General features: G+C 34.5%; 2 protein-coding genes across 2 annotated transcripts; both read right to left on the minus strand.

Annotated features, from left to right (window-relative positions):
• Positions 1 to 300: 300 nt before the first annotated feature.
• On the minus strand, positions 301 to 7558 carry LOC133206431 (ATM interactor-like). The gene is made up of 4 exons (XM_061342414.1): positions 7359 to 7558; positions 3821 to 3949; positions 3414 to 3622; positions 301 to 2796 (listed from the first exon to the last, which is right to left on the minus strand). Exons 1-4 carry the CDS (start codon positions 7542 to 7544, stop codon positions 780 to 782), a joined length of 2541 nt encoding a protein of 846 aa, XP_061198398.1. The 5' UTR covers positions 7545 to 7558; the 3' UTR covers positions 301 to 779.
• A 2858-nt stretch (positions 7559 to 10416) lies between these two features.
• On the minus strand, positions 10417 to 16743 carry LOC133171623 (uncharacterized). The gene is made up of 4 exons (XM_061306413.1): positions 16324 to 16743; positions 15811 to 15932; positions 12217 to 12407; positions 10417 to 11950 (listed from the first exon to the last, which is right to left on the minus strand). Exons 1-4 carry the CDS (start codon positions 16738 to 16740, stop codon positions 10512 to 10514), a joined length of 2169 nt encoding a protein of 722 aa, XP_061162397.1. The 5' UTR covers positions 16741 to 16743; the 3' UTR covers positions 10417 to 10511.
• Positions 16744 to 25481: the final 8738 nt, after the last annotated feature.

Below are 25481 nucleotides of genomic sequence, written 5' to 3' on the forward strand. Positions count from 1 at the left end.
TCACCTTCATTGCAAGTGGGCAAATTTAAAATAGGGTGAAAAACAGAATTATCTCTTAAACACAACTGTTTATGGGCAAATTTAAAACAGGGCAAAATTGTTTGTAAATGATAAACAGCAAAAAAAAAAAAAAAAAAAAAAAAAAACAGGGTAAAAATAACTCTGTATACAGTAATTACAAACATAACCAAGAAATACAACTCCAAAAATGGCAAGTGTTTGCTATCAATACTGCAAATTTTAAATGCAGTACATGTACATGTATAAAATCAGTTATAACATAAAAAAAATCATTCCATTCTCAAGTCATTTACAAAATGACAATCTTTGAAACAAGTATACATGGAAGTAATTAATATCAGGTCCATGTTAATCAGTTTGTGCTGAATGTTTTAATAGAATTTTACGATACATTGCATGTATGACTGTGCATAAGAAGGTAAAGGGGCTTACAATTTAAAGCCTTGCTTGGAATCTGGAGCCTATTTTACAAAAGAACCCTCAACTAAGACTTTAAATTCATTTTGTTCATTTTCATTTCATTGTGATTTTAATGTGAATAAGAAATTCATATGTTTTCTCATGAAGTTGTAAAGAAGAAAAGATCTTAAGACTCTGGGTACATAATATTTTTCACCTTGGTCTTTATGTTCTTTTGTGAAACACAGCTTTGTAAAGGTCTCATGAATGTAACAGGCTTTAGTCCTCCCTTTCAAATGCACAAACTATGATTATGGAGTCAAGATACAATGTATTATTTTGACATTGTGTATATGGAGTCACTTCTGGAACTCCCTAAGCAGATTATCTAGGCTGTCCCAGGCAGTCTGTGTGTGAGTATCAGACAGTCCAAGATCTGTTGTCTGTGTCTCCGTGTTGGAGGAGTAAATCACATCTGCAATATCACTTCCTACTCCAATCTCAGTCATCTGAGTGTTTGACTGAGTAGTCTGTGTTGAAGCATGATCACTTTGCCCACTTGTCTGTGTGTGGATGCTAGTCAAGGGAAAATCAAACATATTTAGGAAATTGTCTGTCTGGGTTGAGAGACTTTGATATAAATCATCTTCCATTGTTTGAGTTTGGATACTGGTCAGAGAAAATTCATTCATGAAACTGGAATCATCCGAAGTGTCTAAAGACAGGTCAGGCAAAGTCTGTGTTTCAATATCATTAAAAGAGAAAGAGTTAAATGCTGGGTCTGTTGATGTCTGTGTCTCCATGTGGTTCATCCAGGAATCAATGATATCTAAGTCTGCTGTTTGTGTCTGAGTATCCATGGAAATTTCAGGGGGGTTGGTCTCCTTGTCTGTCATCTGTAACAACACATCAATGTCTGTAGCTGTGCTCTGAGTCTGAACATGGGTCTCAGTCTGTCCTGGTCTCTCCAAATTATCACACTGTGAAAGAAGAAAGCTCTCAAAATCAGCTTCAAAAGTCTGTATTCCCATATCATTGACCCTGCTCTCACTAGGAATATTCAGATTTGATGGAATTTCTGCCTCAGAAACCTGTATTGAGGTGGATTCGGTATTTACAGTTGTTGATGGGACTGGGACCCTATTCTCATTGGGAATATTCAGATCTGACTTAGGAACCTGCAGGGAGGAGGAATCAGTATCAGCACTTGTTGATGAGTCTGTTAGAGATACAGTTCTTTCTTCACTTGTTTCCCCTTGTTCTTCAGTAACACTAAGTATTGGTCCAGTCTCTGCATCTGAAAATGGATGTTCTCCAGGGGTTGTAATTCTTGTCTTGTACTGAATTGCTGTATTTGAGATCTGGTGATTTATTTTTGAGCTACTGTCTGTTGCTCTTGAAGATTTTTCATTTCTTTCTATTAAATTTTGTCCATTTTGAGAAACATTGTTTTTCTTTTTCAAGCTTTGTGGTCCCTCTTGCATTTGTTCTTTAGTCTGTGACATTGTGTCGATTCGTATGAATTTTTCAGTTTGAGCTGCCTGTGTTGTTGAGCTCTTGCTGATGTCAACCAGTGTGAAATGTTTGAAATTATCCACTTGACACATGGAATCCATTTTTACAGCATTACTTTCTGCTGATGTCTGAGATATGGAGTCTGTCATAAAAACATTTAACAGAGATTTTCTCCTCTTCTTTGGTTTGGATGGACCTTCATTCTGTGTCTGAGTCTCTGTTGTACATGTTCTTCTCTTGAAGCTTTGTCCTTTTAATTGTGGAGTCATCTGGGTCCCTACCGACTCCATCTGTATTGGGATGTCAGCAGATTCCATGGCTTTTTTTAGGATGATGTCTCCTGAAGTTTGGGTCTGTGCGACAGTGCCTAGCTGCTTCTTCCTTTGAGGTTTAAATGTTATTGCTGTCTGTATACCTGTAGATGACCATGATTTTTCCAATAATGATGGTACGTCATCCCCCGATTCTAAATTCTTGTCTCCTAAAGAGGTTTGTATTCCTTCTGATACAGATCCATTAAAAATATCACCTATCTCTGTTGTCTGAGATGAAAAATCCCCAAGTTGCTCTGGACTTTCACTTTCTGTGCCAGTCTCTCCATATGGGGATACATTCGAGACCGGAGGAGTTTGCTGTTGAACTATTAATTTCACAGATGGTTTGGGTAAAATTGGCTTCATGGACAAAGATTTTGTGAGAATTTCTCTATCCACTGGAGTTTTGGGGGTAACCTCTACAAGAATCACTGGTATTGACGATAATGGGGTCATCATACCTACACCTGATGTCTGCGTGGAAATTGAGGTACCGTGATTGGCAGGAGCATTTTCTTCCTTCTGCTTGTCCACATTTTCCTCAGCTCTGAAAAATATATAGTTTGACATCAAAGCACTGCAACAAATGTTAAAAATATTTAAAGATTCTTTTCAATTTAATTATTTGTTAGGTGGTCTGAAATGAATGGGGTACATGTACACTGTACATCGAAACACAATATTTACCTTTGTTTAGCATATATATCTTTCTTTTAATGATCACAGAGGAAATATGACTGATTAGATCACATTTTTCTTGTTGCATTTCTATACTTTTCACTGAGATTTATTGTGAATTTGATTTAAGATATGTTGGGCAATAAAAATGTTTTGAAAGATCAACTTTTATGAAGATTTTTTTCCCTAATGATATATGTACATCTTTGTAAGTCTTAAAAGAAATTTCCCAATAAATATACCATAAACCAACTTTTAAGCACATGAAAAAAATATCTACAAATTCATGAACTTTGTCAACTGGCAAATATATCTCATCTCAAATCACTAAATTAATTGTGTGTTTATGTTAAATGTTTCTCAGTTGTGAATATTAACAGTTATGGATGGATTTCAAATCGATGAATCACAATTCAAATGTTGCGAATTAATAGTTGGTTTACAGTATTTGGAGTAACTATGCAGAAGTCACTTTCCAACACCTACATCTTGGGAGGTTTTGGGGGACGCCTGTGCCTGTTCCGTAAGCAGTGTGTCTGGAGAGCCTCTATGGTAGAGTATTCTGCCTCACAATCTGTGCATTTGTATATTTGTCCACACCTCCCCTGGTGAAGTCGCCTATCACGGTCCAGACCAAAGCTCAGTCCACACTTCTCACACTTGTACTTTTTCTCTGCATGAACTTTCATGAAGTGCTAAAGGTCAGTGATATAGAATTGTTTTTGTTAATTAAGAGGTGGATTTTTTTTTTCTTGTCTTCTCTATGCAATGTTCACAACTCAAACTGAGAGATATGATTTCTTGAAGACTCAAATTTCAATCACTACTTGAAAAACTAATTGCCATTTTGGTTAAACATAATTTACACATATTTAATATCTAAGATAACTTACTTGACGGAGAAGCTTCAAACTTGTGAAATGTCTGTCTGCCGTTCCTTGGCCACTGTATTTACATGATAGTATTGGACAAAAACATTGCAAAGTAGAGCAAGTTCCATTGTCTGAATCAGAATTTGTACCCTGTAAAATATTTAAGTTTTTTTTAATTCTTAGGAATGAGATTTTTAAAAGGTGCTTAGACACAGATTTGAATTTAATATTTTCTCAAATTTTCTGTATAATATCATGACTTATATATTGCAATAGCATTTCACACGAAAATATAATTAAAAACTTATTTCATCTGGAAATTATTGAAACTATGAATTCTGGGACGTGTTTGATTAACACATCTTTGCACTTACATCAAAGAACTATATATGGTAAGGGCGTATTCCTGCCCCCATAATAGTCAAATTTTGAAAATCTCTTGAAATGAGAAAAAGTGCATATATTGTATAAAATAATCCAAATTAAGACAATATATTATGAAATTGGAAAAATTAGCTGCCTTTTCTTGTCTCTGTGACGTCACAAACTATTTGGATTTCCATTATTTTTAAAATAGAGGCCAAACTGCACAGAGTTTGTTCAATTTTGACTATAGTATTTATAGAGCGCAAGCTTGCTCAGGTATCATATTCACATATTTCATTGATATTATCATTCTACACATTATATCAAAAGATCTAGTCTGAGCAGACCTGCGCTCGATAATTTCCAATCAAAATACCGACGTAAAATACGCTATTTTCTCTCAAAATCATTGCAATTTGGAATTTACGTCATTTTATTGACGTCATATCTAACTAATGATGTCATAGTTGATAAAAATATTTAATGCTTTGAAGTCTGCAAATATCCACCTGGTTTAGAACATAATTAAAGATTTCTCCATCAAAGTTTTATTTTGGGGGCAGATACTGGCCACTACAGAATATAGTCCTTTTAACTTTATCCTTAATATTTAAGAAAAGAAGCGATTTTGTTATGTATTAATGAAAAATATTACATCTATAATCTAGAAAATTCAGAGAAGATATGTTCGAAAGCAAAACCAACTCACCAGTATCGTCAGTCCATGCTCTGTAATGTGTACAAAGTTTAACAAATTGAACACACCCGTGAAACGTAAACTGTTTTTGTAAACAGGGCACTAGCTCTGTTATTGTTAATGTTTACGATTCACCGGGTGTGTTCAATTGTTAAACTCTGCACACACCACTGAGGACGGACTTACAATACTGTGAGTGGGTTTTGCTTTCGAACATTTCCACTCTGAATTTTCTGGGTTATAATTTTAATATTTTTCATTAATACACAACAAAATTGTCACTTTTCTTAAGTATTAAGAATAAAATTAAAATATGTGAAAGCGCAAGGATGTGTCAATCCAACGCGTCCAGAAATTTGAAGTTTTAACAACTTCGAGATGAAATAAGATTTTTAGTATATATTAGTATGAAATGCTATAGCAACATATAAGTCATGAAATTATACTGAAAATTTGAGAAAACATTATCTTCAAATCTGTGTCCAAGCACCTTTAAACATTATTGCAGCCCGGAGGACCGGGCTGCTCTATACATATAAATTTAAGTGTTGGTATATGGGGATTGAGGTGGGAGAAGTTATTCAGAATTAAAGGTTTTCTAAACATTTAAAAGATTGTTAATCAGAATGTTCTTTCCCTTTATAAATTATGAGATACACAATAATTTTACTTCCATAAAGTGAATCTGTAAAAATATATATATTTTTCATATATAATATATAAAGTTGCTTATCATTTACTATCGAAAAAACGACAGGTCCCTTTTTTTAGAACATCGAATTTTACTTATCGCATAAAAACGTAAAAACGTACTTTACACAGTTCGTGTTTTATAATCTTAAAGTAAAAGACATTTTTGAAAATAGTTGATGCATGTGTCTGGTTTCAAATTATATTTTATGCAGCCAACATTTACTTGAGGAATTGATAAAGTTTAAAAGGGAATCGTTTTTGTTCGATTTTCATCCGACAATAAGTTTTCAAAATAGTCTCTACCATCGTCTCCATCATTTAGACGCATGCCTTTTTCACACATATCGAAGCGGTTTGATGATCAAGACTCATTTCCATCGTTTACTTTATTTATTTCCCGTGCGACAATTGATGGTTACATCAATGTTTTCTTGTTATCTTATGGTTGTAAACGATCTAACATAACTACTTAGTACTAGTACTTGATAGTGAAAAATGTACGCATGTCCCCTTGAAAAGTGGATTTTTTAAATGCTTTTCTCAGGTCCAGTACAATCAGTACATTTAGCTACATAGCTAAAATTACCTACTGTAGGTTTATTTACCTACCTCAGGTAGCTTTATTTAGCTATTTCAAGACAAATTTTCACAATTTTACTTTTTATTTTAAAGAGACAAAAAGTCGCAAGTAAATGTCTACTAATATTTATTCTAGGTATTATTTAAAAAGGAATCTAAAGCAGAGATATTTTTAACATTGCTGCATTTGAACACTTTTAAGAAAAATATGTATTTCCATTGTTTGAGTAACTGTGCACCACCTTGTGTGCGATGAGGCGTGGATAAGTATGATTACTTTACATTGTGCTCATGTTAACCAAAACTGGTTTTCTTTGTTATTTCACTCAAGAAGTAACTGTTAGATCACAAATTAACTGTTGTATATAGCCCCAAAACTTTTAGAACTTTGATTGCAACTGCACAGAAAAAGACACATCTCCAAGAGTGATTTTTTCATGAATAGTTTTCAGATGAGTTTAAAGTTGAAAATTATCACTGCACCAAAGTGCAATTTTCTGCACTTTCTGGGAAAAATGCTAATTTAAGAAATAAGTTTGATTTAGTAGCTAAATAAAGTTACTTCAGGTAGGTAAATAAAGCTATATAGGTAAATCAAGCTACATAGCTAAATCTAGTGATTGTACCAGACCTGTTTCTGATGCCATGGCTGGGTCACAGGTACTTGTGGACAGGACCCCCCCCCCCCCCCCCCCCCGGTTTACCTAAGGATTTTTCAACACACTGACTGCAATGCTGTTTAAGGAGAAATTGTGGGATTCTTACGAGATGCAGAGTCAATCCGAAAGCATGATCTGAGACAGAAATACATGTGGAGACAGTGTGAACCGACATTTTAGGTTAAAATAAAATAAGTACATGTTTTTAAACCCAGAAAGACCAGCGGGGGTACAACGTAAACAAACCAGAGTGGCATACCTTTCTCTCTTATAATGTATAATGAGGTATTTCTGTGTGGAACGATTATTTTGGGTTTTTCACAATTTTTTCCTATGGTATACATGATGAATAAGTGTAATAAATATAATTTGTGAAAAAATGTCCAACAAGTCCCGGGGTTGAATATCGGGGGGGGGGGGGGGGGGGGGTCCTGTCCACAAGTACCTGTGGGTGAGGTATTTTAAAAACATGCGTAAAGAAACTTTAAGACCACAGCAGACTGTAACAGATTCAGAAGACTGGCATATGGTCGAATAAGGATAAGAAAATTACTTTTTTATTTACCTCGTTGTTTATCACTACATTGTGCACTTTTCTCAGATGTGATGGAACAAAACCGATTCCTCTCAATGTGGCTGTACAAGACGGCAAAGGGCATTCGTATCTAGCCTTTTCATTTTCTAATTCGTCTACTTTTGGTCGAATTATGATTTCATTTACCATCTGTATAGAATTTTCATGATTCACCATTTTATTCCATGCAGAATAATCAGAATGGTTGCGGTGGTCACTACCCTGTCTTATCCCTAAGGCTTTGATTTATCACCGGAAATTTAAATGTCCATATAGTAGTACAAATTTACTACGGTAAATACTCTGATTCCGGAAAAGTTCACATACAGGGAAGTGAGGGCAAATGCAGATTTTTGGGTGAGGACAAGTGCGCTAAAATGTTTTGTGGGTTTTTTTTTAACAAAAAGCACAAAACAAATAAACAAAAAATAATAATAATAAAAAAAACCCATAAAAACTTTAAAGTATATGTAGTAATGAACTCAATCAAGGACCCTCTGGTCTTTACACTAAAGCTAAATGTTATTTTGGACATTGACAAAATTATATTGTATAAAGGTGTTAATACTAAGCTTATCTATCCCAATTTCAACACAGGATACCTGGCATTTATCTCCACGCAAAAAGTGTTGATGAGAAAAGAAATCACTTGTTTACTTGTGTGTGTGTGTGTGTGTGTGCGGAGGGGGGGGGGGGGGGTTGTTACATGATAATAAAGTGTTCAATGGATTTATGTTCGCCTATTAAAATGTTAAGAATGCCTGAATTAAATAAAAATTGGGTAATACACTGTAGATTTTAATTTAGGCCATTCCAAGTTTTTTTCTTTGTATATTTAGTGTCCACCCTAAAATCAAAAACCTATTTTTTCTATCCGGGAAAAACACACAAACAAAGAGGGGAAAAACAGTATTATAAAAATTATTGGAGAATTTCTCATCATCATTTGAGAATTTTCTTTTTATTGCAACAAAGACTGATAAACTTCTAGTTTATGACAATTAAATATTTTGGTACACAACTTAAAATAAAAATAAAATGCCGATCCCAAAAGAGTAAGTTGTGTTATGAATATTTGTAGTTGTTTACTTGTTTTAAATTCCATAACCCCAAAACCAATCCGTCCGCGGACACTAAACATAGAAAAAACTTGGAATGACCTTATTGGATTTTAGATCCAGGGGCAGATTACTCTAACTGCATAAATATACCACAAAATTTAAACTGTTTTGAGTACAGTGTAGAAAGAGTTCTTAAATAAAAGTACTTTGAGACCAAAGACCGTCTATTACACCGCACACACTGTGGTATTTTCGTAATCTGGCCTTAGAGCTAAACTAAATAAATTAAAATCTATGTACTGTATTTTTGTATGCAACTCAAATATTCTTGAAATTTTATGAGACCAAGATAAATTTATTGAACACTTTATCTGCAAGTACTTTTCCGATTTTTTCAAGTCAGCAACAGTGATTTCTCTTCGTCGATACTTGGGGGGGGGGGGGGGGGGGGGGAGGATAAATTGCAGGTACCCTATGTAAGTTGAAAATGAAATAGATGAACTCAACATTCAAATTTTTATAAAATATTATTTTTCTCAATTCCCAAAACATTTTTCATTAATGTAAAGAGGGTCCTTAAGTTAATATTTATAGGGTCCCGCGTGAAATGCGGGAGACCCACAGGAATCACATTGTCCGTTCGTCTGTCTGTTCATCAACACTGTACTCGGTGGCGCTTAGCTTCCATATGTGTGTTTGTCTTATCAGGCATGCGCATCTTTTTAAAACATGACAAAATTAAATGAGTATTGATTTTCAACATTAACAATCGTAGATAACATATAACATTACCACCAATCTCTACCCAGAGTTATCGTTCCTGCTTCGCTCCACTTATAGCGCAGCGTAATACGCCCTCTGGTGAGAGATTGCATTACCACCAGTTTTTGCAACCAGTTTTCACATATACATCAAGGTTCGGTATCAGTAGTGGACGATTTTTATGCCCCCGCCATAAAATGGCTGGGGCATATAGTGTTACCCTGTTCCGTCAATCCGTCATCAATGACTTTCTGTTCATATCTCGACAACGGTTGCACACATTTAACTCAAATTTGACATATGGATATTTTCTCCATTTTCATGTATGATTAATTTTGAAAAGGTTTATTTCGTCGGAATTCTGATGCTTCGCTTCTTGGACACCAATCAGGACTTTGCCCTGGATTTATGGAAGGGGTGGGGGTGGCCAATATTCCCTACCTGAGTATACGTGTACTGAACACATCCGCGGATCCAGGATATTTTTTTCCGGGATGGGGTTTATACCAAATCAAATATCGGACTCGGGAGAAAAAAAAAGTCAAATAACTTGCCAAAACCTGAAAAATTCTATTTCGTGTGGGTGAGAACAAGTTAATTTTCTTTGTCATAAATGACTCTTCTTACCTTTTTATGAGGGGTCTGTGTTTCCTGGGGAAGGGCTCCAAGGTCATTTTTAAAAATTATTTTACATAGAAAAAATTATAACTCTAAAAATCCCGGGGTGGGGGAGACGGTCCGACACCCCCTCCCCTTCTAGATCCGCGCATGGCGTGTATGTGTGTTTTAAATACATTAAAACTTATCACTGGAAACAAGCATAAATGTATCAGCAGCTAAAAAAAATCCTTAACGGAAAATATATCTGTAAATGGCAAGCAAAATCAAAATTTAATTCAAAACTTGTTCTCTTTTTTCAAGATACCGTAAGAATTGTAGTAAAATAGACGAGATGAAAACAGATTTTCAGTGCAAATTTTAAAATATAAATTAAAGGTAAATAAACAACACTGGATAAATTCGGACTTTTCCAATGATAATATGTATGACAACATGTATGCGCTGATCAATGCGGAGTTTGACATATTTAGTTAAAAATTAATTTATTCTCATTTTTGGCTATATTCGTACAATTTAGTAACAAATACTAGTATTTGGCTGATACTTCGAACAAAATAAATAAATTATGATAAAATATATTGCAGGAATGCACATTAATTAAACCGTTACTTTACTAAATCTTTATTCATTTTTGCATATTCATAAGTTGCATAGATCAATAAAATTTGTGACAATCCATAGTCTGTATACATAATAAAGTCTAAAATTCCCAAGGCCATTTTTTACCATTTCCACAGACAAAGGTAACAGGAGTTTGTGGATCCAGAGAAAACGAATCTACCATATTGTGCAGTATCCAGTCACCAGCTGTGGCATCTTTATACGTAGGTTTGTACATCTTAGGATTAGCAGACGAGATCTTAAAAGCCCCAGAACAAGCCTTATATTTCTGTTGCCCTTTGGTGTCCGTCAAACACAGAGGGCGACATGGTCTTCCACAAGAGTCATGTGCAGTGAACAGAACCTCTCCTTCGCCATAATCCGGGTTCTTTATCCCTACAGCAGTTGTTGAAACGGAAACCGGTTGCCTCTCATCTATTATCACAAACTCTTTATATGTTCCAGAATAATCTAAACCATCGGAAGATACAAACACTTTTGAAGCACCAGATTGAACTGTATGACAAACATCATTTGACAATCTTACTACATGTCCATAAAAGGTTGGGTCAATACTGTCAACATTTAGAGATCTAGTGTGCACAATACGAACTGGCACATAAACCCATCGCTTAAGATCTAGCTCTCCGTCAAGGAGGAAAGTGTTTGTAAAAGACCGTTGAAGGGAGGAAACAGACTGATAATGAGCCCCATTGGTTGTGCCATTTTGAAATATTTTAGAAACATCCCTTCGTTTTCTTTCTTGAACAACTTCTCTCACTTCCATCCTAGCTGCCTGGATTTCCGGTGCAACAGGAGCAGTACCTATTGTATTTTCTCTATTCCGCCTATCATTAAATGGCGAGTCGGGGAATCTGTTGCCTCCAGGAATAGGCCCGCTTGCCTGAGCCATCATTAGTGATTCTGATGGAGACTGTCCAAAAGATTCTGAATCATTTGCGCCAAAAGCTAAGGAATTATCCATAAACTGCTGCCCTCTCGGCGCAGCCATCATTAATGGAGAGCGTCTTAAAGCTTGTGCACCAGGCCGAACTGTAGACACACAGACTTGACCGGAACTAGTCCGCTGGCAACGCAAATGAGGACTCCCATTACATCGATTCGAGCAAGTTGGGAAAGGTTCATATCTGACAAGATTAGCAATTACATTCGACATGGCAAAGCTATTAGTTATTGGAGCAAGATATGGTCTGAAGTCAATTATGTCATTAGGACCATGTCCAACAGGATGAGGGGGGTTAGGATAATCTTGTTCCGGATCAATCCCATTAATAACCTGCTGGACTCGGAAGCGTTCCCAAACAGCGTCAACATAAGCATGATGCATGAAGAACACCGGATCGAATGACGCAGTACTATCTGCTGAAATGTGACCTCCTATCCAATTGTGTGGACCATTGTGATGGGCTTCCAAAGAGTAAACTCTTTCCTGTCCTACTTTAGGCTCCGTTATATCTCCATAATTTCTTCGACTCAAAACGGTTCTGAGACCCAATTTGGTGAACAAGGCGCTGCGACCTAAGTATATAATGAACATATTTAAATTCTAGCCATTCAGTGATCAAGAGAAAATATTATGTAGAATAACCTTGATTTTTAGCTGATATAACAATTGTATTCTAATATTTTTATAGAAATTAAAATTTAAAATATATATAAGCACTTTCCATTACTACATGTTAATAATAAAAAATAGCAATGCATAAAATAAGGAAACATATGCACATTAGGTAAAATGTTCAAGTGTACTGTATTTAATTTAACCATTTAATATACTGGCAAACCTGTTCCAATGTTTCTGATTATGGGGCCACCCAGAACTGTTCGCATGTTTCGGAAAGGCCCAGTAATGACTACGCCGTCACCATTTCCGAAGTATTCATCACTCCAAACAATTGAATCGGTAGGATCTTCCATCTCGTGATCAAGGGTAGAATCCCAGTAGGGGATAGGAGATCTACATGCTGTCTCCAAACTAAAGCAAAGTAAACACCAACTTATTGAGGATAACCTATACTCTCAAGGTATACTTTATATAATTATAGCGAGCGCAGCGAGCGGCGCGAAGCGCCGCTCGCACTGCGAGCTCTAACGATAAGGCCTGGGCGAAGAGAAAATTCGGACTTGCACACCAAACGATTTTTTTTCTGCCACAATGCATCGCTTGTTTAAGCTACGTTCTCGCGAGAATAACCAAATACTTCAACAAAAAATAAACTACCATCGGCTCATATATTCACCTCTGTCGTTGGCTCGCGTATATCACAGTGATAAGCACGAGAAATAGTGCGTTTCTTTTAGTATTCATTATAGTTAAATGTTTGAGCTAATGATAGTCCTTAAAGGTAGACATTCACTAAATAAATCTAATACTATTAGTTTGATTGAGGAATGACTCTAATTCTTGGCCAAATTATTCGAGTATAACCTGGTTTGGGTCAGTTTGCGCTTTATAATCCGCGAAGCGGATTATAAAACAGCGTAAACTGACCCAAACCAGGTTATACTCGAATAATTTGGCCAAGAATTAGATTCATTCCTTATAATTTAATTTTAGAATCATTAAATAACTAGGGGTTTAAAATTTCGTTGCTTTTCATTAGTTCAAATTTGCCGCTCAATAATACAACCGTAGTAACGGAAGTGATGGGAAGCGAGGGGAGGTAAAAACTGATACATAGGCCTAGCAGCCATGTTGTTTGTTTGCATGAGGTAAGATCGAATTGTTGTTTGAAGTTAAAGGTACATTTATTAAATCTGGAATTTTCCATGAATCCCGAGGACTGGAAATGAGAGGATTGTATGGATACAGATGATTCAGCTGGTTGTCAGGGGGGGGGGGGTGTCCCCATACCAAAACAGGTTATACAGAAATAATTTGTGTTCCTTTTTGGATATTAACCAATCAGAGGCTAGAATACAAACGAAATTAAATTATTTTGAAATAATCCTTGACATGTTATGTTTTTACGTTATGTCAAAAATCTTGACGCAAGCCCATTGCAGAGGTGTCTGAGAGAGAAATGAACCAGAACTCTACATAGGAGATTGGCAACTTATATTCAACGTCATGTGACGTCAGAGTATAGACGTACCAAATGTCACGTGCGGTTTTAAGAGCCCGATCTAAATTTTAACTGAATAAGTATAGATCTGCGCTCGCCCTAACGGTCGCACCGTCAATATATTACAAATTATTTGTTTCCAATGAGATGTTAAAATCTTGAAATTTCAATTGTCAAGAAGAATACTTTATAACACCATTTCATGCTTCCTACTGACAAAGAATTGTAAGAATATCCCCCTCCACGCCACTGGCGGATTTAAGGGGGGGCGTGGGGGGCGCACGCCCCCCCCCCCCCTAAAATTTTCAAAGTATGATATGACTAATATTAATAATGCCATACTTTGGTATATAACTAACCAATACCACTATTTTTGTGCCTGGTTTTACTCTTAAAATACACGAAAACCCAGGAGCTTCCGGGGACCCACTGGGGGCTTTAAGGCGGCCCCCCCGAACCCCTGCCTAAATGAAGTTATCCACGCCCCCCCCCCCCCCTAATCACAAATCCTGTATCCGCCCATGCACGCGACCTATTATCCATAAAGATATCAATCCATTATTATTAAACGCGACGCGTGACTGCCAGTTATATTTCTATGTCCGGCAGGTGAGAATTAAAGGCCGTAATTTTTAACCAGATCTGGGCGGCCTCCCAGTTCTTTCAGTTTGTTAAAATTTGCACTTTTCAGACTTGGCTGGTACTTTAACTAACATACGATGTCACGTGACGTCAGAGTCTAGACGTTTTAAATGTCTCATGCAGTTTGAAGAGGCAGATCGAAGTTAAAACTGAATATATTATAGGTATCCAATAGTATGAATCTGCGCTCGTCCAAAGGGTCAGATTGTCTTAGGCCAAATAAAAAAATATGTGTGGTTCCGGTTACCCGACCGTCCCTATTTTATACCCCGACCCTAAACTTTTTTTTTTGCAATTTTCATATTTTTTCCAGAATTTTCACCAATTTCCATCAATGGCTCCTGTTTAAGTTTTAGTTTCAGCAATGACGGCCCCCTTGCACAACATAGTGCAAGTGTTTATTAGTGTTAAATCCAAAGCAAGCTAGCATGTAGCTACCAATATTGATTAGTATATTATCACACCACATCTAAATGTCATTTGCAAAGTAGTGATAAGTATTATTTAGAAAAATTAAGAAAATCATTTTGTTAAAAAAAAAAAAAAAAAAAAAAAAAAAATCCCTACCTACCTGCCCTAATTTTTTTTGGAGGTGTAACCGGAACCACACATATTTTTTTGTTTGGCCTTATTAAAAATAAAATATAAACTCGAGCAGAACTCGTTGCAAAGCAACGAGTAGGTCTTCTGTTGGAGCTGTGGACAGGGCGAAGTGACCTTGAGTCAAGGTCATGCCAAATTCTAAGGTTATTAGCGATCTTTTATGGGATATCAACTTGCAATATGAGAGTCATATCGAAATATTTACCGTTTTTGAGTAATAAAGCAAAACCTTTAAAGGACCCTAGATCCCTAATTTTAGGGGCCAGCCCCTTTTCAGTGGTGTCAAATGAAAGACCTTGAAATTGTGCACAATATTTATTCTACATATTTTGACAAATTATTTTTATTTTAAAAGATACAAAGGAAAATATGTGTAAATTTTCGCTCTTTTAGGCGTTCTAATTTTTTACCCCTATCTAGCGGCATTTTGAACACAGAAATCAAAAAACAAAAACCGATGTGCACAACTTCAATGCTTTTTTTTATATTCAGTAGTATTTCTGCTCCAGCTTTTGTAGTCTCGGAGCCTTTGTCTGGAAACCAAATGACCTAACTTTTCATTTCAAGGGAAATAACTCAAAAGCGGAAGTGGATTTTTGAAATGTATTACAATATTCTGATAGAGTTTTGTAACGTCTATATACTCTGAAAATTTGAGCAAAATCCGTTGAGAAATGAGCAAGATATGAGGTTCAAAGTTAGCGTCTAGGGGAAAAAAATAATAATCTTAACCAACGGAGTCAGTAGGTCTTTGAAACAAAAGACGGTCTTTGAAACAAAAGACCTTAAATACATTTCTGCGGATTAGAATGTGCCGATAACATAAAACAGGCGTATGCTAATCATCCCTTTGCAACAAAGTTAGAGGGAAAATATTTTTGGTAAATCGCTTCCGATAGCGTGGGTGAGTGAGTGCGTGCGTAATGGGAGTTATAATTTACCTCAGGATCGATGTTCTCTTTTGCGAGGGGAAGCTCCACTTGCAGTGCCCTTGTTATACCCGATCCTTCAACCATGTAAGAAATTATAACGTTTAAATTTATCTATGTAGTTAGGACAAAAACTTACACAAGTAAGTATATTCTGTGCCATGGGCCAAAGGCAGGTCCTCTGTGAGCACTTGCCAGTCCTGGTCCCGAGTGGAAAAGAGATAGTGTTTGGTAGGCGTTGCGTGGGGATCCGTCGATAGACTAAAAATTCAAATGTCTCAACATGAAATAATGGGATTTACACCGTCTAGCAGTGAGAGAGAAAAATGTAATCATTCCGGAATTTTTAGATACGATTATGCGGAGTTCTCAATCTGTCATTTTACATCGCGTGACATTCTTCTCTTTAGAGAAGTGGACAGGCTTTCGCCTACATCTACTTTTCTTTGCAAGCCTTCATGTTTTGATTCTGGAAAACGTATTAATTTAGAACCGGTGACGGCCTACACTTCAACCGACATTTCGTCTGAAATATGTCTGAATGTATGTAATAGACGTGTGACGCCAGTTCTAACATTTTACAGATGTAATATGAGAAAGACCATTACAGCTTCGCAATATATATATCTTGAAAATGTGAGTAAATAATTACCCGTCTCTCTAAGTCATCTATACAATCTACAAATCTCCGGAAAGCGCCTGGACTTCGCACTTCTCGTCTGTATCTTCCTGGGAATGCTTGTCGTTTGAGACGCCCGCCTTTCTTGTATTTTTCTACCTCCCTTGCTTCAGCAAAGATTTGTCGGAATAAACTATTAATGTAGTTAATTTCATTTTGTGTGATGTTTTGACCGGACCACATCTTATTATCAGCTATCTGTTTATATTGAAAACTTTTGTAGCAGAAGTTCTGTATACCAATGGCAACTGAGTCGGACGGCGTCATGTTGTAGGAGCTTAATTTGTAGCATTCCTCTAACTCGACCGGAAACGGAATTGGTTTCAGAAGTGCAGACGACAGTCCTAAGACTGCTACGCAAGTGACAACAAACAACATTTCCATCGCCATCTTCTTCCTGTATTTTGTTTTTTGATACACAAAAATGAAAAAAAAATGTTTCAGATTGCGATTCGGAATAATAGCCAAAAGTCTAAGAAATCTATTGCAGGGCATTCTGTGTATCTGTCTGCCACTTTTCACATTTTTCTAATAATTCAAAGATTTTTCCGATACGATGCTGTTGTATTTCCTATAGAATTGGGTATGAAAATAAAAACTTTCGCATTATGCAAAGGTCTTAATTACTGTGGTTTCATCATTATTCGTGGAACACCAATTTTCGTGGATTTCGTTGCATGTTTAAGCGTGAAGTCGTATCCAGCGAGCGTGGATGTGTTTGTTCGGAGATCTACAAACAAGGGGGTCTGTCAAGTCCAGAAACACACACCGTGCATGTAAAAATAACTAAAGTATCTAACATCATTTTCTAAATTGAAATGCTTAATTGTTGTTACTTTTTATGCTCTGTTGCCACGCTTAATTATCGTCCGTATACACATGTGCGCCTAAAAGATAAAATTCAAATTGCCTTAATATTTTGAGATATTTGCACATCTTTTTCATGAATGTATAAACTGAACGCTGAATAAATAAAAGCCTTTTTTTTTTTTTAAATGAATTGCTTTTAATATTCTCTTTCAATATCTGATATTTAATTGGTCCATCGAGCTCACAGTGTACAGCGGAGAAGGTATTTGGAATGCCTCACCCTTTATTGTTATATCATACTGCGTTGTAAACGCTTGAAGGTTCCGACTTTTAAACATGCAGACAAGTAAAATATAAATAATAAATTAAAGAGTTTTCACCTGTTAGTAATTTTTTAAAAATATTTACGTACTCTTTACATTGTTAATGTCATGATGGTTCCCGCTAAAGCATACGGCTAGAGAATGAAAAGATGACAGACAATTTTTTTCTGTTAGGACCATTATTCACGAATTTACGTATCCTCGAAACTGTGATTTTTACTAAATCTACGAAAATTGATGCCCACTAATATTAATGAAACCACAGTATAGACTAACCCATATGAACACATCCACCTCATTTTTTTAATTTTTTGTTTTTTATAATGATTATCATTTTTTAAAATTATTTTTTGTTAAATCTTTTTCATTTATTTATTTATTCATTTATTTATTTTATTTTATTTTATTTTATTTATTTTTGCAAAAGCAAATAAATATTTTATAGTCTTGAAACAAAATACCATTTAACACTGAAATTTAATATTTCAAAACTTTTCCCCCTCTTAAAGAAATAAGTATAGTTTACTCGAATATTATTTTGGCCATTGCTATATAAAGCTCATGTGCTTGTAGTTATTTCCAGAGATTATCTGAGTGTGGTTTCTAATTTTATTTCGAATATGTGCAACATGTTACATTATATATATAGAAGCAACGGAAAATCATGAAAAATGATGGATCACATTCCGAAGAGCGGCCAATTTTGTAATCTTCAATCCCTTTAGATTTTGAATTGGAGGTTGTGGGTCCATTGATTAAACCCAATTTAAAGGCCGAAGAATCTATGAGTTTTGAGATATGATGCACACGGCAATGATAAAGTAACAAATAAATTTTATGATTAACGTGATGTCTTCACCTTTTTTCGTCAACTCTCCTTTTTTAGGTAGCAATATTTATGTCTCCTGGTGGATCATATACACATAGGCATGTTCTGCCTACGAAAAATTTCTAAACCGAGGCAGGCTACTGACAAATAAGTAGATGATACAAGGGTATCTCAACAACATATCGCAAATTCCATGGTTAACACAATGACTTTATTTGCAGGATTGTATGTTTAGTCGAATTTGGACTTTTTCTATCAAATATTGTTAGGCAACCGTTTTCATACTGAATTCTCTAAGGATTTCTCTGTTAACCCGATCATGTCAAGGGGGATCACGGTGGTTGTGTCCGGTTAACAAGGGATGCTTTCTCCTCTATGGCTCTGATCCCACCTCTGACGTTTTAGAGGTCCGTGTTTTGCTCTGATTTCAGTATGTAAAGATTCATTGATATTGTTAGCTTGATTACTGTTCGTTATTTTCATATTTCAAAGACTACAGAACTTTCAACCGTTACTACATGTACATGTATAGCAATTAGCACAAAAACCAAATTAGCTATTAACAACTGACTAATAAATTTTTATCCCACAACAAGAAAAGACAAAAAAAAATGCAATCTATTACTTCATTTAAAATTTACATTTTATTGAATTTCATTTCTGCACTTCATGATATTTTTTGCGATTGTGATCACAGTTGTGTTCACCTGATACATTTGCAGGAACATGAACAACAGACTGTTTTGTTTACAATGCACTGACAGTCTCATGTAAATTTAACAGGGCTCATTATGTACTGTTTTTAAAATGCATTTACAAGCCGCAAAAATTGGTTCATTTTCGCCTTTGTTTTCCTATTCGAGAAAAGTTTATTCGTCCATTGACGTTCCGAGTAAAGCCATGTCGTACTATGCCTTTATTGTTTGAAGGGAAAAAATATTTCGAATTTATTTTAAGGATATTGACTGTCTTGATCAGTCTTTACCAATACTTACTCCGAGGGTTTAACGGAGATATAACACTTATCGACCCTTTCCTTTAACTAATACTTGCTAAATTACTCTAGTATACAGTGATTGATCAATTCTCTGTTGTAAACGTCCCTTACAAGATGTACTTTGAAATAGAGACGTCGCCTGCTTTGAAACGATCTCGATATAAGAAAAAAAAAATTTATAGCAAGGCTACTGCCTTATTTCAGAGCCAATTAAAATTAACTGAACATCAAAATTCAGGGCTATGAAAAATAAAGTTAAACCAAATAAAACTCGATAAAAATCTTTAATGTATAACTGGAAATCGGCATTATAGGCATAGTGAAAAAAAGACCAAATTTCATAGATCATTTTTAATAAAAATAGAATAATTTTTATAATTCCTCTTAAAAAATCCCAGCATTGAAAGTAACTCAGATTATAGAATGAAAGAACGATGCTTTGTAAAATTGGATAAAACAACTCTAAAAGGGGTTTAATAAAAAAAAAAAGGAATAGAAGTCTTTTGTATTTAGAACGTAGATTTACATGTGCAAAAGTACGATCAATAGATGAAATTTGAACTCTGCCCAGTGCCTGTATTTACGCGATGAAAAAGTAGAGATAAACTAATTAAAATCTGTTAGTAAATAAATTGGCAAGAAGTTTGAACTTGATTTCTTAGACATAAAATCTACCCATTGAAGCTTAATATTTACAAGGCAAAGAAAAACCTGTAGCAGTTTACAGAACAAATATTCTGGTATAAAATAAGTATATATATCTAAGACCTTTCAATTTGACAAAAACACCATTGTCCACGCACATTATAATTTTTTTGAAATTTTATTTGAATTCTTTTTTAGAGAGAACTAGAAGTTGTTTTGAGCGAGAATGTGAAAACTGAAAAGAAGTAAACAGAAAATATCTACTTATCACTTAAATTCAAAACAGAACAATGACCTTAAGCAAATATTTTTGTTTGAAAATCAATTTGTTTACGAATTACTTACCTTTTGGTGTATACCAAGCAATCTATGTCACACCAGATCCCACCGAAGGGTATTTATATAGGTGTTGGGAAATTTCATTTTTTTTTTTATAAATAATTTGCTGAGCGGTACAGTTTCCAAATTACAGGTTTTTTCTCTCCAAAAATATTTATATTTAAAAAGAAAAAAAGAACATTTGTCTTCCATTGTGAAATGTACAACGGCACAGATGATCAATCGTATGTGTTATCAAGTGGCGACCTGGAAAAAAAAATTGCACTTTGGATATTTTCAAAAAAATAAACTTTTCGGAAATTCCATAATAACTTTACCCAGGGATTTTCTCAATGTTGCAAGGCTTCATGAGTTCCTTTTCTTAAGACACATAAACATTTTTTATCAATTAAAATTCTTTGGGCAAAACAGGAGTATGTTTAAATATTTCGGTTCGAAAGACATTCACATTCTGAGCTAGAGAGCGTGATATCAGTCTTTTGCACCATGAATTATCAAAATTGGAGGAAAAATGTGTGTTCTTTCTCGGACAAATAGTTTTTTTTTTTTTAAAAAAAAATGCAATTTAGCATCTTAAGCACATGTGATATACTTGAAAACAAACATATCTTGAAAAAACAAGCTCTGATTCACGAGTAATATCAATTACATGTAAATGAATTTTACTTATTCATGGGTAATATCAACTGCATTTGTCTCTTTTTGTTTTAAAGCTGGATTTTGTTCGTAATTCGTAAAACAATAATAGTAATTTAAAAAAAAAAAAGCAAGGGAAATAAAATCTACTCTCAGAATAATAAAATTTTGAAATAATTTTGAACATGCACTGGGCTCAAAATCTTGAAATATATAGATTAAGTCTAAAAATATATATTGCGATGAAATGATTTAATTAATGAAGCAGTCGAAAATGAAGAATTTTTTTTTTACTTGGCATCAATAAACTTGCAAATTATGCATGCAAATAAAGAGTTTCGGTTCACAAGTAATAGACACTTGAAGGACGATTAAAATTTTGACTTAAGTCTAAGTCTGTTTCATGATCCCGGGGTCTGCGAAACTGACTCTTTAAAGATAGCGTAGTGCGTGGAAATTAAGAATTAAACAAAATTTTCATTCATTTAAATTCTTTTCGGCTACTGATTCAATTACTTTATCATTCTAACAACTGTTTTTATTAAATACTTTAGTAATCTCAGGCCCGTAGAACACGGGGGGGGGGGGGGGCGCCCCCCTTTTTTAGTAAAGTATTTTGCTATAGTTGTTCCTTTACATGCAGGTCCCCCCCCCCCCTTTGATGCAAGGCCGAGCACTGGTAAATTGCAGTTCTGTTTTTTTTTTTTTTTTTGGCTTGTCAGATTTTTTTTTTTGAAATTGCACCCTCCCCCCCCCCCCCAACTTTTGAAACCGTTTCTACGGGCCTGAATCTTTTTTTTTTTTTTTTTTTTTTTTGATTTTTTTCTTCTTCTGCAGAACCTATAGTATTGCAGTTAATATTGTTATGGGAGGATTTTGAAATATTGGATATCTGCAACAAGCAGATTACATGTAATTTGATTACAAAAAATTAAAAGCACAAAATGTAATCAAGGTGAATAGAAGATTATTAATTAGCTAATCAATGATATCACTGAAAACTTTTTATTTGAACATATTTTATTGTAATTTATGTATGCAAAGAGACTGGGTCAATACCTATAAAAATATATTACACCTTCACTACTGAATCATTACATAATTTACCGATAAAGATCCATCATAACGATGAATCGTATCTCTTTTTTTTAAAATGCAAATTTAAAGATTATCAAGGTGTGAAAAATTTACGAGTCAGAAAAAATGTGAAGGCGAGAAGTTAATGGTAGTACATGTATTCCACAATGCTGTCCACAAGCACAGGGGCCACCCGCACTATACCATATATATACATCTATAGATATGTATATATAATCTCAATTTCTATAGATGTTATATAGGAGTATCTCGCAAAGTTCGTAGACTCAGATGTACCTGTAATAAAGAACTTTATGTAGGCTATATTTGTACTTAGTTGAACTTAAAAGATTTCTAACTAGACTGAATGTCTATTAATCCTGACCTAAATGACATGCACTTATGGCGTATTTTGATTCTTAACATTTTTTACCACATGGAAAACCCTACCAAAGGAGTAAATAATTTTGTATTTGCTACAAGTTCTATTGCTTTAGTAATGTTAATCACACTATTAATTTAAGAGGAGTTTCCTTGGAAATTACGAACTTTAAGTAATTCTTCTCCTTTGGAATATGAAGTTGTAGTTATTGGCATTCTCAAACATAATTTTTACTCTAGCTCTATCGCGTATTTGATTAATAAATATTTCATACATCAACATCTTTTAGGGCAGGGTCGTCGCCAGGTTTCTGCAAAAGGGGGTGCGTATAGGGAGTTCTCCATCGAACCAGATTTTTTCTTTCATTCTGATGCGTTCTGGTGCATTCTTTGAAGTCATTTGAACATATACAAAGTCTATCAGCATTACTTTTAACAGATGCATTATGAATTTATTTTGTTTCAAAAATATATTGTCGGTCTTTTAAAAAGGGGGTTGCGATTGTACCCCGTTCGACAGACTTGTAAGTGGCCTTTTTTTATTTAAAAAAAGGGGGGGGGGGGGTACAACGGCTTAGCCATGAAAAAAGACGGTCATTTTTGGTAAATACCGTTATCAAAACTTCTTAAGATGAAATAATCTTAACACCGAAAGTTCCAAATAGATCTAATCGTAACTTTTTAAAGAAAAGTATAAATTTTGGATATCGGTGAAAATATTTTACTTTAGAAATATAATAATAAAATGCATAAATGAAGAACCATAATTAAGATTAATTGTCTCTTGCACATTTTTTAAAAGAATAAATAATTCATGAGTTATAGAAAATTTGTGAATGTAATTGGTGTGTAAAACACACTAACGTGTCTCGTATGCTGTTTCATACTGCACGATTGTGTACATATTGTTGTCCTTTTTAAGTTGTCGCCAGTGTAACGACGAAAAGTGACCCCCGTAGAATATTGACCATGGGGTCAAATTTCTACGTAGAAAAATGATCTTGGGTCAATATTCCACGACAAGTAGGGTCATTTTCCGACCGTAGAAAACCCTTCCAGACCGGTAGGTAATTCTACGACTCCTCTCACGTTGAAAAATGACCCCCATAGAAATCTGACCCCGTTAAAAAAACCTTTAGAAATGGGATATGATACGCGTTAATTTTTCCCCAAGAAAATTTCAAAATACATGTGGACGGGTGAGAAAAGAAAAAATATTTTGTTTTCTGGAGGTAAAAAAAATTGATTCGGGCCATTTTAGCCAGTCGGTCGGGAGAAGGTTAATAAACATTTTTTTAAAGATAGCCTTGACTTGTCTCCAAATAATGCACTGTAGTTATAGAATTTCTAACATGTTTTCTACCTCTTTCCCCAGTTTTTTTCATAATTTAAGGAGGAATGTCACACCAAAATCTTATTTAATAGATCTTTAAGACATCCCTTGGGAAATGATATCTATTTCCAATTACTACAAAATTCTGGTTAGGATCAGTTTAAATTTCGATCGAGATTGGCCAAAATTTTTACAAAATAATTTTTCTAAAATTTGGCATTTTCATTTTAATTTCTTTTTACAATATGATTGTCTAGCATATTCATTGTAGCTGTGACTTTTGAATATATTATCAATAGGTTTCGAAAATATTCGCAAATACTGTGTTTTATTTTCATAAAGGATTTTTTAGTAAAAAAAATTAAAATATCCAGCTTGCTTTTGTTCACATATTTTATTAGATATACATTTTCTTCATTTATTAATAGCAAATTTTTAATTCTAAAACATCTTATTTGCAAATAAAATCTTTTTTTTCATTTTCTATGAAAATTTTGGGGAAAAATCTTATAAAATAATTGAGAGCTAACATCGGCCTTTTAATGCTGAAACCATAGTTTAAAGGGGATGTCATAAAGATCTATGAAAAAAAAATTGGTGTGGCATTCCTTCTTAAATTCTTCCTTCAGACTTAGAATTAAATGCATACTTCAAGTGTTTTACAATGTATAAACTTTATCTCTATAATGTTATGTACAGTACATGTAGATAGAGGAGGATTCCTATGCGCGACAGAGGCAACTTTGGTACAATTTTTTAAGCCCACAATTTGCTCAACTTTCTTTTTATTTTTTGATTGAAAGGCTCCATTACTTAAGTGAATGATTTTAGTTTTCCCGGAACCTTTGATAGGGCCTGTAATAAGGTGAACATTTACTCAAATTACGTTGATAGCCCAACGGTTAATCATTTAACACTGTCCATTCAAAACCGTTTAGTACATGTAGAAATCTATGGCTAGCAGAGTCAAACCATGCAACAAGTAAAGATTATACATAGTTTTATTAAGAGTACATTTACATGCAATAAGAAAATATGAAATGCCGGGTAATCCGAAGAAAAACGAGTGAGTCATGATGCAAGTGCATTATGGTTAACATTGAAAGCAACGACACGATGTCTGAACAAGATAAAAATTATGAAATATAGTAAACTGAAAACTTTGGAAAAGGACAGTGAATGTCAAATCCTTATTACATACTAGATCAAATAAAGGATATTCATAGACCTCCTCTCTGCATGTGCATAATTTAGGGCATTAGCCGCACATCTATTTTTCATAACGGTACAACAAATAATATCCAACTTAGATTTCAAGCTGACATATGTTCCATGCATGTTAGTAAGCATATAAATATTGTTTTCCAAGCATTTAAAATTAAATGCGCAAACATATAACGCAATGAACAAATTGTGAACAGGGAAGCAGTATATTCTGTTGTTTGAAGTTATCGCCCTTATAATTTTAAATTACATTCATTTTTTTGCAAAAATAAACAAATTTGCCAAATCCAATTTAAAATAAAAAGTTCAAGAATAAACATTTTATAATTTCTTTTTTACTAGCAGTAAGAATTTTGTCTTTAATCTGGAATAAGTATTTTTTCCATTAATTTTATTGTAAAAAACTTTAAAACATCTATGTATTATGCATATATATTAGTATTTTTCACAAGGCTTGTTAATAAATGAGTCAGACGGTCAAAAAAAAATAAAGAGAGAGGGAGATAGTGGGGAAAGAGAGAGAGAGAGTGGGTGGTT

The sequence above is a fragment of the Saccostrea echinata genome, unplaced genomic scaffold (assembly GCF_033153115.1).
Source record: "Saccostrea echinata isolate AGI-Se365-2 ecotype Australia unplaced genomic scaffold, CSIRO_AGI_Sech_v1 ptg000054l, whole genome shotgun sequence".
In the NCBI taxonomy this organism is placed as follows: domain Eukaryota; kingdom Metazoa; phylum Mollusca; class Bivalvia; order Ostreida; family Ostreidae; genus Saccostrea; species Saccostrea echinata.